General features: G+C 38.1%; 1 protein-coding gene across 1 annotated transcript; it reads left to right on the forward strand.

Moving 5' to 3' along the window:
• Positions 1-113: 113 nt before the first annotated feature.
• Positions 114-17113, forward strand: ABHD17B (abhydrolase domain containing 17B, depalmitoylase). The gene is made up of 4 exons (XM_015849126.2): positions 114-403; positions 6319-6793; positions 14513-14692; positions 15580-17113. The coding sequence occupies exons 2-4, from the start codon at positions 6327-6329 to the stop codon at positions 15797-15799; spliced, it is 867 nt and encodes a 288-aa protein (XP_015704612.1). The 5' UTR covers positions 114-403; positions 6319-6326; the 3' UTR covers positions 15800-17113.
• The last annotated feature ends 283 nt before the right edge of the window (positions 17114-17396 follow it).

A 17396-nucleotide genomic window follows, 5' to 3' on the forward strand; every position in this document is an offset into this window, starting at 1 on the left:
CCCTCCCGCTCTTATGCGGAGCCCCGGCGGTCAGAGCCGCGTTGCGGGCTGTGCCGCGATTGGTGCTCGGCGGCAGTTGGTCACCGCGCGGCTGCGGCCGGCTCCGCCCTGCTGTCCCTTCTGCCGCCGCGGCAGCCGCCGCCGGGTCAAATGCAGCCGCTCTGTGGGGTGAAGTCTGCGCTGCTCCCCTAAGCCGTTCCGCCAGAGGCCTCTGCCGGCCGCAAGTCCCCTTCCGAGCGCTCCTCGGGAAGAAGCAGGGGCCGCCGAGCCGGCAGCCGCCGCCGCGCCGTTACTCAGCACAACCGACGCCTCCTCCGCCGCCGCTCCGGCGCTCGTACGGCGGCGGCTGGGAGTGCGCGGGGTTACCGCTGCCCAGCGAGGGGGAGCCGGGAGCCCCGCGCAGGTAAGGGCTGGGGCCGACTGGATGGGCCGAGCTGGGGGCGGCTGCGGTGGGGGAAGGGAGGAAGGGAAGGGCTGCCGGGCAGGTGAGGCTCCGGGTGACTGCGGCGAGGGGCCGGGGCGGGCGGCGGCTTCTCCAGTCGCTCCGCCCGCGGGGTGCTGCGGGACGGCCGCTGCCCCGCTCGCGCTGGGGGCGCCTTTGTTCGAAGATCGAGCAGCTGCCGCTGGCGGCTCCCGAGCGGTGGGTCCCCAAGCTCCGCGGTCTTAGCACCTCTGTCAGTGCTGCTGGTAACCGCCTGGGGAGATCGGATGTTGTTATGAGGCGACTTACTGCGTTTCCTCGGGTCCTGCAGCTGCCGGCGAGGGTGAAGCTGGCCTTAGCTTTGCTCTCGAGTGGAAATCGCTTAAAAGTTTAACGCCTTCGGTCGGGAGGCAGCTACACGAAAACACCCGGGTGCAGAAACGCTGTCTGAGGACAGCGGAGCCCCGGTGCCCCGTGCAGGTGGCCGCTCGCGGGGCGGGCAGAGCCGTGTGACGCCCCGGCGCCGTGCTGCTCTGCGCTCCGCGGCGACGGCCGCCCCCGGCGCTTCCTGCGTCCCGCTTGCCTCTTGGGGCCTGCCGCTAGGCTTTGGGTCTGCGAAGGGACTAACCAGAGGCAGAAAGCCTCTGCGCTGCGATCGATACGCGCCGGTCCTTATCAGGAGTTTGTGAGATAGGGGGGCTGCTTGTTTCGTCTGTTCGTTTGTAACCTGTGTATTCCTGACTCAAGATCTGGTCTCGTTATGCCTCTGTAGGGTTTGATTGTTACTGTTGCATGTTTTTCTTGAATGCAATTGTTTGGGTAGGTTGGGTTTTTTGCTTGTTTGTTTTTGTTTGGGAAGTCCTTGAAAGATTAGTAAGTGACTTCACAGCATGTCTTGGATTGTTTTTCATTACTGAATAAACTCCCTCGGTGTTATTTTCTGAGCCTGCTGGGTGTTCATTCATAATAGCACTGGACGAGAGGGCTCAACTTACTTGTACACCGATTTACTTAACGTTTTGTCACTTTAGGTGTTGGACTGATACTTGTTAAACTTGTATTCAAACCCTTCTTCCTGTATCAATGTACACAGGTGCTAATGTTAACATTAGGGTTTCAGTAACAGTTTGTACTTAAGTTTTCGTTGCTTTGCCTTCAGCGGAAGGGGGAGGGAAGCTGCATTCAAGTGCATTATTTCAGGACTGCATAATGAAGAAAAAAAAATGATTATTCATAAAAGGCAGCACACCACAATGTGAATATCTTGCCTGTTGCAAAGCTAGATCACTACTAAGATTTACAAGCTGGCAATAGTACTTATGAATTTGACTTCATTCTTCTGAATTGTTCTTATGATGTAAGTAATTTAATATAACTACATGATTAGAATACTTCAGATTTAATGTAAATATAAGATTTCTAGATAAGTGTTTGCACAGGCTGGTCTTTTGAGGCTAAGGTACTAATATGTAGTGAAGTACTTCAAGATGTGAATAATAGAAGCCACTCTGATTTACAGAGGAAGAATGACTGGAATAATTGCTTTTATGAAATAACTATGTTTGCATTATCCTAGGAATAGCAGTATAAATATTTCAGGTGTGCTTTCAGATTAGGTGGATTTTCTTCCCTTCATCTGTCAGCCTTAAACATAAGGTTAATTGCTGAATTTTAATACTGCCTGTGGGCTGTTTTAAGTTTTCCTTTTTCTACTTTTTAATTATTATTATTCATGAGAGAGTTAGATAAACTTCATGAAATGGTCTCCCCTTTATTTTTAAAGGCTCTCCTACAAAGAGCCATCCTGCCACTTGGGTCTGTTTAGTTTCTGTGTCCTTGGAGCTGTAGTAAAAATTCATGCATTACAGTTCCTTCCACAGACTTTTTCCATTATATATGTAGCATGAAAACACAGTATCCTTTATATTTCTTAAGGATGTTTGCATCTTTCTGACTACATTCTGTTTGTTAACAGTAATTTTACCAGCATTAGTATCTATGTATGCAGGGCAGCGCTGTCATCTTTATTGTTATGTTGTTGAAATGTGTTGATCTTTTTATCTGGTGATTCTAGCGTTATGAGGACAGATCTTCATCATGCATTCTCAGAAGGTTGTAACCTAGGTGTTCTCTGCATATATTAGTCCCATTACTCACCTACACTTGCAGTAATTTCTGCTGGGTATCATCTATGATAGAGTTCCATAAATTGTGTACTAGGCTTATTAAAAGCCCAGAGGTTTCAGTAATACTCTTGATCTCCAGCTAGGAAATTTGAACTGCTTTTGTGAAGACTTGGCAATGCAAAGGAAAATTTACTTAAGTCTTAAAACAAACAAACAAACAAACAAACAAAAAAACCAAAGCAAACAAAATGAATACTTAGTTTCTGTGTTGGTAATTCATTAAGAAATCATGTTTACATGTCTTCCTGACGTTTAAAGGAAATAAACTTTAATCACTTCAGTGAAGTACCTGAGTAGTACACCTTCTGAGGAAGGATAATGTCTGCTTTAATTGAAGTTATGACACCATGTGCATAACTACTAGGCTGAAATGCTGATTCAGGTGAACTTTTAAACAGTGATATCAGAATTACACTGTGCTCCCTGGGGACTCTCATATCCTGGTGCCATTCCAGATCCAGAGGTAAAGAACACACTCATGTGAATACAATGAATGACAAACCAGTTCCAGCATAATGAAAACACTGTTTGCATTTAGTTGGAGGTGTCCTCCTGAGGAAGACCAGTAGGTGTTTTATGATACGTTTGTTCAGTTAGTGATGCTAGGGATCTCCAGTTATTACTTTTTTCTTCATTTTTGTCCAAGTAAAGACAACAGTGAGTATTTTCTTTTATGCAAAGGCTGTTGCTGGCCATGATTCATGTGTAGAATGGCTTAGGAATAAGAAACTGTAGTTTAAGTAAAGATTAAATAGACGTTACATAAAGTCTGTTACAGTCTGGTGCAGGAGAGAAATGATACTTTAATCATTTTCTTCCACATAAGTCATTTGTCATATGTGGTAACAACCCATATTTAGCACTTTTAAGCTATGCTGGGGCCCAGTACCTCCTCAGCTGATTATCTGCAATTGTTACAATAATGTGTATTCCACAGGCCAGCTAAAATTACTACAACAGACAGCAAATTCTTTGTGTGAAATCTTATTTACAGTGTTGCAAGGCTGTTTATGGTTATAAATAATGTAAAGTCTTGTTTGAGTTCTTTCTGACAAGTGCATTATAGAAAAAGTAAGAAGTTTTGCAGCTAGTATTTTATGTTGGAATAAAATACAGTCAGCTATTCCTGGACTCAAGAGGCTACTTGTACCTCAGTTTTAAAGATACGACTACATTTTTTTCAAATGAAATGAAAATGCTTTTTCCCCCATCATAAAGCACATTATATTATCTAGCTTTGGTCTTCAAAAAAACTTTTTTTTTTTCCTGAAAAAGTGGAGAAAAATTACTCAATTTAATAGTTTCTATAAAAATAGAGGTGTGATTGAATACTGAGTCATGGGTGATGCTTGCAGAACTAAAAAGCGTGTTGAAGGATTACAACATTACTGTTGTTCAAAGACTGTGAATATGAGCTTTCTAATTAAGGTAAAAAGAGTAGTTCCTTTGGTGCTCACATGTATGAGGGTTATAAAGCAGGAAATAAATATTTACCTGTCAGTGGCTGACAGGCTGGTTCAGCCCGGTTCTGTAACTAGTGGGGCAGAGGAATTTTGCAAAATCCATATCTCTGGAAAAGGGAGACAGGTGGACCCCAAAGTAATTAAAAAAAAAAAAGTGGCAATGATCTGAGGAGAAACAAACTAACTTACTAAATATGGTATTGGAATGCAAGGTAACACACTATAATACAATATAATTATATTTGATTTATTAGCTTTGATTCTAATGAGGGAGTATCTGAAAGCTGTGGGCCTTACAGTAATACTGAAGTGGTACGTGCAGTCAGGACAGGCAGCAGCAAGGAGAGGTGAAGGAGAAGAACAATGAAGAGAAAAAGCCTGATCAGGTGACCTTGCCAGGAGTTCGATCTCCTCTCTGACTGCAAAGCCCCCTGGGGAATGTGCTGCTTCTTTTCTTCTGGACAGGTACCCAGAACTGGAGCACTGACACTTTAACTCCCAGTGCACTACATGATGTTGTGATGTGGAATACCAGTAACCAAAAATCATAAAATGATGATATTACCTGCGTTTATGTATAAGATGTTTAAAGCCTTTTGAGAATCTATGGGCCCCTTCTGTAGGTCTTTTCCACTTGTCTTTACTTGCAGGTTGAAAGTAACGTCCAATAATGTCACTTGAAAGTGAACAGATGAACAATTGCAAGTTTAAGTGACTAATTTGCTTATTGCATAAATACATGAGTCTGTTTCCTTAACTGGTAGGCCATTTACTCCAGATCTGTTGTTAAGAGATAATCTACCTTTATATGGGAAGTGGTGGCCTCTTTCTGCCATCTCTTCTAAATGGTAGTGCTGATCACTCATGCCTAAGAATCTATGATTTCATTTGAAGAAATCCAGAGACTTGGGTTGAGACATTTGCCCAGTTTTGGAGGAGGGAAAAAAAGACAACTAACCCTTTTTTTTTATGCTCAACAGGGAGCAGTAGTATTTCAGAAATGCACATCTTGTTTATTAGATTTTGTTGCCGTGATTATTTTCAACAAGTATATTCTATGATTGTGTAGTGCTATATGAATGTCACACACTGTACCAAGGGAAGAGACCATTCATAAAGTCAAAATAAGGGTAACTGTTCAGCCATCTATATTCAGAAGCTCTTACATCATTGCCCTATGAAACTTTTCTAAAAATAAATGTATACAAGTTAGAGAACAGACTTTGAAATGTGATTTTGATGCTGCCAGGTATCATAGCAGTAACTATGCTATGCTAAGTCTAAAGCATAGACTTTACTGTTGACTGACACGGGTGTTTCTGAAACCACAGGGAATGTGAACATCAGAAGTTGGCTTTCTGTTGTTGTTATTCCTGTTTTTAAGCTTGACTCTAGCAGTCAAAGCTGGTACATGAAACTGTAGGATGGTTCCTGTTTGCATGACCCAGTAGGAGCTAAGTCTGAGACCAGTGGTAGAGCTGGGTGGGAGAGTTCTTGAGATGAAACATCAAATGTGTTCACAACAGGAAAGTAAATACTTATGCTAGGTGTGCTGATGTACTTCATGGTTCTTGTCAGATTTTGTCATGCTCTACCTTTATGGGAGAAGTACTAGTACAATAAAGATTTCTTTTCCTCTTCCTTCAAAGCCTTGTAAATTAGGAGAACTCAATACCTGTTTATCAGTGCAGCTGTGTCTGATTAGCTTGCTTCAGGTCTGTGTGTCTACTGTTTTGCTCTTTTTCAAACTCCCTCACCCCTCCCTATTAAAGCGCTTTGAATTCATAGCAAAGGTTATATTGCTCTGCCAGTTATTTGTGTTAAAATATTTTGTTTGGAGTGTTTTTGTTAAAATATGGAATAAAAAGTCATTTCTTTAAGACTGATAATATAACCCCAATCCTGTCATGGGAGTGAGTGCTTCTGTTGCTCTGAGGTGAGGGTCCTCAAAAGAAACTAAAACTCATGCTTGTTCTTGGCCTAAGCTATCATATTCTAGTTCTAGAGTCTGGCAGGTCTTAGGGGCCACTCTTCTGTAAAAATATGCTCATTCTAAAGAAGCTACTAGTAACAAAAAGGTGTTGTATAGAAATTAATATATATATTTAAGCTTTTGCTTTGTTTAAACAATGCCACTAAATTTCAATGCTGTTTTCTTAAGAGGTTGAACTTACAAATTCAGTGAGTTTTCTTCTTTTTATGTTGTATTCTAACTAGAAACTGACGCCATTCTCTCTTCCTGTTTCAGGCTAGAAGATGAATAATCTTTCCTTCAGTGAACTGTGCTGCCTATTCTGTTGTCCACCATGCCCAGGGAAAATTGCCTCCAAACTGGCATTCTTACCTCCTGATCCCACGTACACTCTGATGTGTGATGAAAGTGGTAGTCGCTGGACTTTACATCTCTCAGGGAGAGCAGACTGGCAGTATTCATCAAGAGAAAAAGATGCCATTGAGTGCTTCATGACTAGAACAAGTAAAGGTAACAGGATTGCCTGTATGTTTGTGCGTTGCTCACCTAACGCCAAATATACTTTGCTCTTCTCGCACGGAAATGCTGTTGACCTAGGTCAGATGAGCAGCTTTTACATAGGACTGGGTTCACGGATTAATTGCAACATATTCTCATACGATTATTCTGGATATGGTGCAAGTTCTGGGAAGCCAACAGAAAAGAATCTGTATGCTGACATTGATGCTGCCTGGGTGGCTCTTAGGACAAGGTAAGACATTCCAGCATGCTTTCTAAATTACTGTACTTAATTTGCAGTGGTAAATTAAACAGATTTTTTTTATTTTTTTTTTTTTTACAATTAATGTACTTATATTAAAGCAGACTGGTGATATAACACGTATTTTTAGTATTGAGCAGTATCAGTATTTAGTGCTGATATACTTGAGAAACTGAAATGGGATGAAGTTTAGTAAGGTGTCATTTGTTGTTATTTGAGTGTTTCAAAGATAACCCTTACTGTCATAGCTCAGGATCCCCTTTGTTGATAGTATTGGAGAAGAAAAAACTATGGTAGATTCCCTACCCACAGAGCTACTGGTATAACAGGGAGACAAGAGAAAACAAGAATTCATTTTTCAGATATTTAATGGTCTTAATGAGTTTTCAGACCTCCTTTGTTTCAAAATTCAGACTAGTAGCTACAGCATTTCCAGAAGATAGAAAGCTTTTTGTTTTATAAAGGAAGCATTTTAGCAAAGTACAGTGTCTGAGAGAGGAGGTCATTAATCTATGTGAATGCATTATGGTAGGACCAAAGCCCAGGAATCTGAATCACTGCTGTTAGCACAAATTAAAACTGGACACAGGAAAATAAAATTCCAACCTGGGAGGATGTAGTTTCCAGAGCCTGTTTTCTAAGCCTGTACTTTTAAGATGGTAAAACAGTAAGGTAAATACTATAGAGACATACATGTAGGAGTCCCAGCTCCTTGTCTGCTCTCACCCTATTGTCTTAGAATAATTTCTGTATGGAAAATCTGGAAGTAAATATGATACCAATTTGAATTCTCTCCTCCATTCTTAAACAATATGTCTTTCCTTATCAAATAAGGTTATAGCTCATAACAATATCCCATCTGAATATATCCTTTGCTGAACAGTCATTGTAGGAGAGGAGAGGGACATATGACTCTAACTCCGTATTCTGTATTTTTTTTCTTTCCCTCTTCTATTCAGGAATGATTCTGCCTGGAGTCTATTTGCTACCTGTGAGATGTTTTATGTCAAAAATTCATGTAGAAGTATTTAAGTATGTAGAGTTAGGTTTTATATTTAGGTATGAAGTGCCCAATTTGTGGGTTTCTCAGATGTGAACTTAATCTTTTCCATTGGCTGAAAAGTGGTTGTTCTTAGTAGTTTACACTATAATACTTTCAACAACTTCCCAGCTGGTAATGCTGGTTTTGTTTTTGTGTTTGAATGCTGAGTGAAATACAGTGAGGTTCAGTACACGACTCTGGATGTACTAGTTCATACAGCATGGTTGCCAATATTCTTTTGTGCCCTGAAACAGTGTTCAGCTGCTCTTTAATACTTAATATCAGGACCGGGAAATGTTTGCTGCAGCTCTGATTCACTTTTTCTAGTGTAGCCTGTTGTGTCAGTGTTACACTGGCATTGTCTTTAATGCTTTATAAAGTCAGTGTTCTGTGAAAGCAAAGTAATTCTATGGATTTTGTGTAGGGTAACTGTAAACACGGTTGTAATTTCTTTGAAGTTCCTTTTGATGGGAGGAGAGAAATCTATGTCTTGTTATCATAGGCTTATAAACCATGTCTCACTGATTGTATGATGGTCAAAGAAAGGAATAGGGAAGTTACTTCTGTTGAAGGTTGATCATAGCCACTCTGCTTCCTCCATTCACTGTTCTGAGAAACGGGATCAAAGAATCCAGCATTAAAAGATGTATCTGGGGTACCTGGAATTCTCACATGGACATGGACATCATTCTGCAGTTGAAACTGCTGCTTGTGTTAAAGACATGTTAGTTATTTATTGGAAGAACTATCCTGATGGCCACCACTTTCCTGCATGGAGTAGAAATAGTCTTTGAAGTGATATTCAGGGTGAAATTAAGATTGGTACAAATTTGCTTAAGAGAGGCTTTTACAAAGTTATGTGAATATCATCACGCATGTAGATGAATGTGGAGAACTATTTGGCAGTGGAGCGGAAGATGAAAAGAGTAGATAGAGGTTCTGAATTGTCCTTTTTCTTTACCTGCTTTTAGTATTTCATTAGGACTCAGTAGCTGTCCTTGTGAATGCTGACTGTGAAAGATGGCAAGGTGATTCACTGCCATGGTGTTTAAGAAAGACGCACAGTATTGCATATTAATCTTCATGGCGCTATATAAAAGCCACAAGTGAGAACATTCTTTTTCTGACTGTCATAGCTACAAAGTGCTGAAATGCAGGTAGTCATTTTGGGATACGCCTATCTTCTGCTGCCCTGGTCTCTGAAGGCCTTTGATGACACACTAGGAAGGGTGGAAAGGTTTAACCAGCCCCAGGCAAATGCAGGGCAAGTGGTGCTCATTCAGAAACCTGAAGATGTGCCAAGGTTGACTCATGATGAGATTTGTCTTTTAAGAAGTGAAGCTACCTTGCCATTGTTTCTTACCATGGATCATACTGTATTTTAAAAGCTGAAGGATCTCACTGTCATACTGATGTGTCAAAATGGATAGAATATCCACAACTCAAACATAATTCAAATCTATTTTGATGATGGCTGGAAGTATTTGTTGAGAAATGACATATTATGTTTTTTTCATTCAAAAGTAGTAGTGTTGTTTTTTTATACTACTTTTAGCCTTCATTAGGAGAAGGAAGGACTACTGCTTTCTATACCTGAACATACTATATTTTTAGAGACTGAGCTTTTATTTAAATTGATGAGGAAAAGAGACCTTGATTTACTGTGAGAATAATCTTACAAATGGAATAAATGTATGTGTAACATTGCAAGGACTAGAAGAGGCCAATCTGTCTTGGAAGAGGTAAAGGAGATGTGTCTTGTTGACTACTACGTGCATGTTGAATGCATGGCAATGTCGTATGTTGCATGTGCAGAAAGGAAAGGTGCATCTAAGTTGAGGAAGAATTTTAATCTCATGAATTTCATTCATGACCTGGAATGTTGATAGTTAGGGATGTTTGTGTCCTTCATGTTCTGCAACTTGCAGCTGTAATTTAATGCGTTCTGTGCATAATGATGAAAGGTTCTGAAATGTGCATTTAAAACTCCCTTAGGATGTTCTTGTTTCATCTGCCTCAAGCACTGCAGTTAGTTGGTTAAGTCAGTGTTGTACTGACTTAACAAACAGCAGCCTTTCTAGAACATCTATTGCACCTCTTTGTTAGTAGGAACCTAAGAGATATTACTGAAAATAAACCCTTCTAAGGTTAGTTGTACCACTGTTTTGTTTTGCAAAGGGAGCAAATCTTTTAGATCAACATCAGTACTTCAGAGATAATAAGATAAATTGCTTTCTGTCTCTCTTGGGTGTATCAAGGGCAAAATGTCAGATACTCTAGGGGCCCACATTGCACACCATAGTAACTTCTGGGGTTTTTTTTGTTGTTGTTCTTAAAGGTAACTTTAACCTTAGAAATCTTGCAGTTTGCATGTCATAGTAATATGTATGTTAAGTAAAAAGTAGAAAAATAAGAGACTGTCACTAAGACAAGTAGAGAAAAGGTCTTATTTACAGAGACAAATATAAAGGAAACTGTAAATACGTTTTGGTACAGCACTTTGTGATAGTTGTCACAAAGAAGGGAAAATAATATTTTGTGCTGTTTAGTAGAAGAAGAGAACACTAGTTCTTATTAGAAGGTGAGGTCAGGAAGGAGTGTTTAAAAGAGGCAGTCAGTTGTAGGCTCATGGAAGAGTAGATAAGGGTAACTAATAAAACCATGAGTTAGGTTGGGTTGCTAGTACTAGGAAGTAGTGTGATGATACAGTTAGTGGTATATTGGCTTCTTTCCTCTGTCCCTCTGTTAAGTCATTACTCAGTACATTAGTCAATACTCAGTATAAAGGCACCCTGCTCAAAAGAGCAGAAAAGTAGCTGCTCTACTACCAGAAGGTATTAGTACAGTTTCCTAAACTAGTTGGCGGAGCCCAATGAGGGCAACACATGACTGAAAACCTAAGTAGGGAAGTACTGTTCTCTTTGGCAATATCTTAGTTTAGTAGTGACATTAACCTATACCTTTAACATGATTTTGCTAACATTCACAGAAGTAAATAACCCTGTTCATGATGTGTGTGAAAGTACTGCTCATCAAGTTCCATGTTTTCATGAAGGTAGCACTTTGGTGTGTAAACTTAAAGGATAAGTTAGATGTTTAAAGGAATTGAAATCTCGGTTACTCTAGGAAAATGTTTTGGGCAGCCTTTGTGCTGCAGAAAATGTCTAGATTTTATGCTAAATTCAGTCCTGAGTAACTTGTCACTGAGGAAAACTGCTTTCTCTGAGAATGTGCATCTCTGTGCAGCTACTTTCAGGTTTTTTTCTGAAGTCCATTTGGGTAATTGTGACAAAAAACCACCCTCACAATTACCGCCACCAATAAAAAAATAGAAAACTTCATTTAGACTAAGATTACCTTAATAGACAGTAGCATGCATTACTGCTGTGATCAATGTAACAAGTTTTCATGGATTCCAGCAGTTTTCACAGCAAGTGGCTGTGACCTCTTGGCTTCTGAATAGATGCTTTCAGCATATAGCTTTATAGCTTCTCCTTCCTCAGGACTGACTGCCATTCTCAAAGGACTGTATTACTGTTGCATTTGTTCTTGAATTGATACTTCTTATTCTAGAAAAACAGGCAATTTTTGGTTAATAATTCATGGCAATAAAAGAATCATTGAATTACAGAATTTGACTTATTAACTGCCTGTTATCCCAAATTAGAACCTGGACATTTGGTAACTTTCTATGAAATTTCTTGGAATTTACCACTATGGGACTGCTGAAAGGAAGAGGCAATTAATTCTATGGATAAGTAATTTACCAGCAGCTTTCTTCTCAGCTAGAAGGTGATACTTTTGAGAGAGGAACTGAGGGATGTTTGGACTCCTCCTTTTCTCTCAACTTTTTTTTTTTTTTTTTTTTTCCCCATGAGGAGTGGAGGTGAGGAAAGAGTGGAGAGGGAAAGGGGGAAAGCTAGGGAAATAGATGTCACTGATACTGTTCTTGGGATCCTAAGGGGATTTTTTTGCTTATTTTCCAGATCAGAATATTTGGAAGTCTAACTGCTTTGAACAACCACTACTGGTTCTAGGTTTAACTATTTTTGTTTCCAGGCTATAAAAACTGTTTGAGTGGTGCTGTGAAGGCAGTCTGGCTGTGGTGCAGAAAGGTTTACTTTAATCCAAATATAGTAAGCACTATTCCTGTATTGCTTTTTGCAGCTAATATTTGGATCTAAATCCTTCAGCCTACGGGTAGCTAAAAATAAGAGGAAGAATAAAGGCAGTGGAGAATATACAATGAAAAGTGTTTATTTTTGCCTTAAAACATTGTGCAGTAGTCTTTACCTTGTAGAGTCTGATACTGGTGAAAATGTGTGATGGATTTGCAAGGTGGTGTTCTGTGATAATGTACTGTGCAAAGTCAATGTCACTCTAACAATGCAGCATGTCATTTATTTAATTCGACTTTGTTCTGATTTTTTTTTTGAAAAGGATAGAACATTGTATTTTCAGAATGCAAAAATGTGCTGTATTAGATTTATTGTAACTGTTTTCAAGTGTTTCAGTCAAGATAAAGAAATAGTGAAGACTTCACATCTTCTTTACACTTAAGAACATTAATTTATTGTTTTGTAGTGTGCTGGAATTCTGAAAAAGTCTTAATTAGAAAGTTAGATGTTTGAGGGTTTTTTCTTGTACTCTGAGAACTGCTTTGAGGTAGGGGGTTTTCCAGTAACGTAAAACTGATAATTAAGTCTTGGTTTTTTATTTATTTATTTTTTTTAGTTATATCTTAGAAACTCTTTCTAGGAAACATTAAGTTGTCATGGTATAAATGGAGTCTATTCATGTTTGTGCTTTTTTTTTTTGTGAATTCTTGAAGAGTACTTGTTACAAAGACATCCATTCGTGTTTTGAAAAATCTTGAACAATTTCTTGTTAACTATATTTTTGTTTTTCGTGGAGTTATGCTAATGAATCAATTTGAGAACTCTGAGCATAGGTGCTCTTAGCTGGTACAGCTCTCCTAGCTTTTGCAGAAAAAAATGCATGTGTTTATTGTAGAAGAGGAAATGGTTGGACTTTCCTTAACTTTAAATGAAGACAGTTGTCAGTTCCCCTAGGAATTTTGTCAGACATTAGACTTACAATATGCTATTCCATAGCATTGTTAGGCTAGTGTAGTGTAAACTAGAGAGCTCACAAACTTCTGTTAATACATGAGAATGATTTATGTTTTGCTTTTGAATGCAGTGCAATATCTCTTTCTATTTAAAGTACTTCCTCTCCAACGCAAACTACAGGTTTCCAGATAGACACTTCTGCAGATTCAGTGTGCATTTTTAGTGCACTAAAAATGCTTTGCTGGTATTTATTATTGTATCAGTACTTATTTTCTGCTGTTCTTGCTAGCATAACATTTTGCTCAGACTTTTGCAGTACTGTTGTGTTGCATGGCAATCAGATCATCTTTGTATCCATGTTACTGAAGAAAAATACATTAGGTTTGATCTGGATAGATGCAGCTAGATGTTTCACAACTGTTGACTACCTCAGCTACAGGAAAAAGACTTTTTTGTCTTAGTGGGGGAGAAAATTGACTTGAACTTTGTAGTGCTTATTGAGATACATTAATGGTGTAGTTGAAGTATTCCTTTTGCTAGCCTGTATTTCAAATATAGACCACTCAAAGCAGCATCTCACTGTTACAGAGAATATGTAGTACTTTGGGTGTTGTCTGTATGGGCATGCCTTATGTTTCATGAAACTGAACAATGTTACCAGCATGCAGTTTTTATCAGATAACAGAGGAGTAAGCTGACTTTGTGTGTGTGTGTTTGGCTATCCTATGGGTAATGGTAACTACGGACCTAGTGAGGCTCCAATAATTTCTGTTGTAGCTCCACAGGAGTTACAGATAAAGATACTCAACTAGTATACAAGTTGCAACAGCCTTCTCAAGTCTATGCTTAAAAATGTAGTGTCATTCTTTCATAAGGCAGGAAATGTACTGCAAACACAAAGTAAGTCTTCCTTTAACCTAAATAAATTGTTCCATAATCTATTTTTTTGCTCTAGCTTCAGTTTTGTCTTTTTCAGGAAAATTTAATGTATGGAGATGGTTTGTTTGCCTTTTGTCATGGAGTTTTCTTGATCAGTCTACGACTGTGACAAGGAGGGGGTGGCAGTAGGCCTGTGGGCCCCCTGGCTCCTAAAAGTGGGAAGGGAGATGGGAGATTGTCTTAGAGAGAAAGGGAAAAAGAACGGAGAACGGAGTGGCAGTGATCTAAGGAGGAAAACTTATTTTACAAACTATGTTATCGAAATGCAAGATAACACAATATAATACAGTCTAATTGAAATTAAGGCTAATAAATAAGAGTTTTCAAAACCAAAGTGCCTACTTGAATGAAGGCACATAGCTTGGGAGCATGCCCACTGCTGGCCAGCAAGATAGCAAGATCCCATGACTTCTGTGACTTATCTTCCTTCTCTGACCATAAGGTCTCCTGGGATATGTAGTTCTTCTCTAAGAAGCAAGTATTGAAAAGTTGTCAATCCATGGAACTGGAGTATTCATTTTTTAATTACCCATGCTGTACATGATGTTGTGATGTAGAATACCAATAGCAAAATGACAGAACCATGACACCTTTTTATAAATTGCTTTTACCTATTTTATTTTGTATGCCTTTTCATTAACATATTTGATCTTCTAGGTACGGAATCCGCCCTGAAAATGTGATTATATATGGCCAAAGTATAGGAACAGTACCATCTGTGGATCTTGCTGCTAGGTATGAAAGTGCTGCTGTAATTCTACATTCTCCACTGACCTCAGGAATGCGAGTAGCTTTTCCTGATACAAAGAAGACCTACTGCTTTGATGCATTCCCAAAGTAAGTTGCGGGTTGTTGGTGTTTTTTTGCTTTTTTTTTTTTTTAATTATTTTTCCAGTTACATAAGTTTTGTATTAGAGAAATGGGTAATACAATTAAATTCTCAGAATGTTCATTCAAAGGCTTAAAAAAAAAAGTGAGGATAACTGGAATAGATAACAATAAGAAACAGTTTATTTGAAGGAGTCTGTGGAACTTCTTAAAGGTTTTTAATGTCTCTAATTGTTGCAGTGTATGAAAAGTGATTAGTTTTCCTCTGTGTAACTCTTAATACCTCTAACAATAACAAGCAGTTCTCTTCTGGTGAGTTGCTCATCCGGATAACTACAAAGAATGTCTTCTGCATCTTTTTCAATAAGTATTAAAGAGTAGGATAAATGAGCTGTAGAAAACTCCTGTCATGTATTTCAGAACTCTGCCACTATTATACTGTTATGGACTGGTACACTTGGCTCAAAAAAATATTTGTGAGTTTCTAACTTTTTTTCCCCCACAAAAACTTTAACGTGAAGTTAAAGTATAAAATAACTTTAGTTCTGAAAAGCAAGCAGTTCTATAACTGATTCAGTATAATTTTCAATAAATATTAAGTTTCATGTTTTTAACGTGGACATAGTAATGAATATCACTTTCAGATTGCTGAGTTATTCAATCCTACTAGTTTCTGTTAGTGTTTGTCCTTTCTTTAGCTTAAAATGCTGCTTCAGTGATTTCCAGGGTGTTAAGTTCTATACATATATATATATTTCTTTTTTACTTAAACAGTTCCAGAACTAATTACACACTGCAATTTTAACTATTTAAAAAGTGAATTCAAGAGTCGCTGGTCTTTTAAAGAAGATCTAACAAAACTGATAGCATTCATAGATACAATCTTTCTCTTACAGCATTGACAAAATTTCTAAAATAACATCTCCTGTGTTAATTATCCATGGGACTGAAGATGAAGTAATTGACTTTTCACATGGCCTAGCCTTATATGAACGCTGCCAGAGACCAGTAGAGCCACTGTGGGTAGAAGGAGCAGGCCATAATGATGTGGAGCTCTATGGACAATATCTTGAAAGATTAAAACGGTTTGTGTCACAGGAACTGGTGAACTTGTAATTTTCTATGTATATTTAATGCTTCTTCATTTCATTGCAGAACTGCATACCTTGATAAGTACATAACATAAAACCCGAAGGTTGTGTTTTCAAATCATGTTGGTTGCCTTCATTAAATGTACAGGTAATGATTTGTCAACATAATTAGTGAAGGTTTTAATGCCAGTATTATTAACTGGAATTACATCATCAGACAAGGTTGGCAGTTTGTATTAATTTGTGAAGTTTTTCTTTATAGATCTTAAAAAAAAAAAACAAAAACAAAAAAAAAAACCAACACAAGTACTGTATGAAAATCTAATTATATAAAATCAGATGCTGTAAAAGTGTTGCCAAATGCTCTAGCATATTAAAAACACGTTTATAAATATTTTTAAACATCTCAAAATGTACTGTGACTTACTCTGTTTCTTAGATGTAAATTTAAAACCAGACTTCTAAGCTTCTGAGTTGTCATGTAAAAAATGCAATAGCCATGCAATTTGAGCAGTTATGTATGTAATAAGAATGAAGCATCACTGGAAATGACCTGTGCCCTGTTATAAAGGGAGGGGATCAAATTAGGTCTTTCCATATCTTTTTATATCTTTTGTGCTTAGTTTTACTTCAGTTGTTCTGTTTTGTCCTTGTGCTGTTTTATAACTTGAAAGGGACGAATTTATTCATGCATCTTCTTAGCTGCCCTAATCTTGCCAAAATATTGTCAAAATTGTCATTGTTACAACTTAAATATCATTACATGATTGCTACTGAGGCCACTAAGTACTACTTTTAAACAAATAGTGCATTTAGAACTTAGAAAGCTTTGCGGACAATGTAGTTTTAAACAGTGATTGTATAGAGATGCAGTGTTTCAGTAGGAAGAACCTGGAAGTTTATTTAACTTTGTAATAAAATTTGACATTTTGCAGTTTGTCTGTTCATGCTTACTTTTGGATGTTTAGTGTAAAAGTTCCTTTTTTTTAATATTGTATGGAATTTTTACTTATTGCTCTCTCCTAGACAAGAGTGAGAGGAGCGGCAAGAAAAGAATGTTGACATTTTCCTATTAACTAATACTAAAATAAACTTTGTAAGTTGCCTTTCCTTGAATGCATTTTGCTTGAATAAAAATATGGAAAAAAAATAACTATATGTAGCCTATTTATAAACTGGGTAATCCAAAAATACACACTGTGCTTCTAATTTTAAGGCCTTATGTAGTTTAATTGTTCTGCTTGTTCTGTGACTCAGACTATTGTATAATTAAATGTAGCATCAAATATTGTGAAAACTTTCAGATGTGTTGATTTAACAGTAAACAATATTCCATGGACGACTTGATCTTCATTTCTTCTTTTTTTTTTTTTTTTTTTCCCAAAAGCCAAACAAGGAAAAATTACCTCCTCTCTTAATTTCAAAAATCTGAAAATTAGAGTAGTAACCTACAGCTAATCTTATTAGCACATTTCTTTTGTGAGCAACTACTGCTCTGATCACCTTCCCATACATGTCTCCTTAATTCTTACTGCTTTCAGCCATTCAGTTTAGTTTTCCTGCTACAGAACTTCATTATAAACATTATTCTGTGGGGAATTCAAGGTTTCACTTTGAAATCA

The sequence above is a fragment of the Coturnix japonica genome, chromosome Z (genome assembly GCF_054131305.1).
Source record: "Coturnix japonica strain WE chromosome Z, WE-NBRP24, whole genome shotgun sequence".
Lineage (NCBI taxonomy): Eukaryota > Metazoa > Chordata > Aves > Galliformes > Phasianidae > Coturnix > Coturnix japonica.

Bases quoted from the DNA above. Each gene is read 5' to 3' on its own strand.
- ABHD17B (XM_015849126.2), top strand. From the start codon at position 6,327: ATGAATAATCTTTCCTTCAGTGAACTGTGCTGCCTATTCTGTTGTCCA. The intron at 6,794-14,512 runs GTAAGACATTCC...TTGATCTTCTAG, and splicing joins TGGGTGGCTCTTAGGACAAG to GTACGGAATCCGCCCTGAAA. The intron at 14,693-15,579 runs GTAAGTTGCGGG...TTTCTCTTACAG, and splicing joins TGCTTTGATGCATTCCCAAA to CATTGACAAAATTTCTAAAA.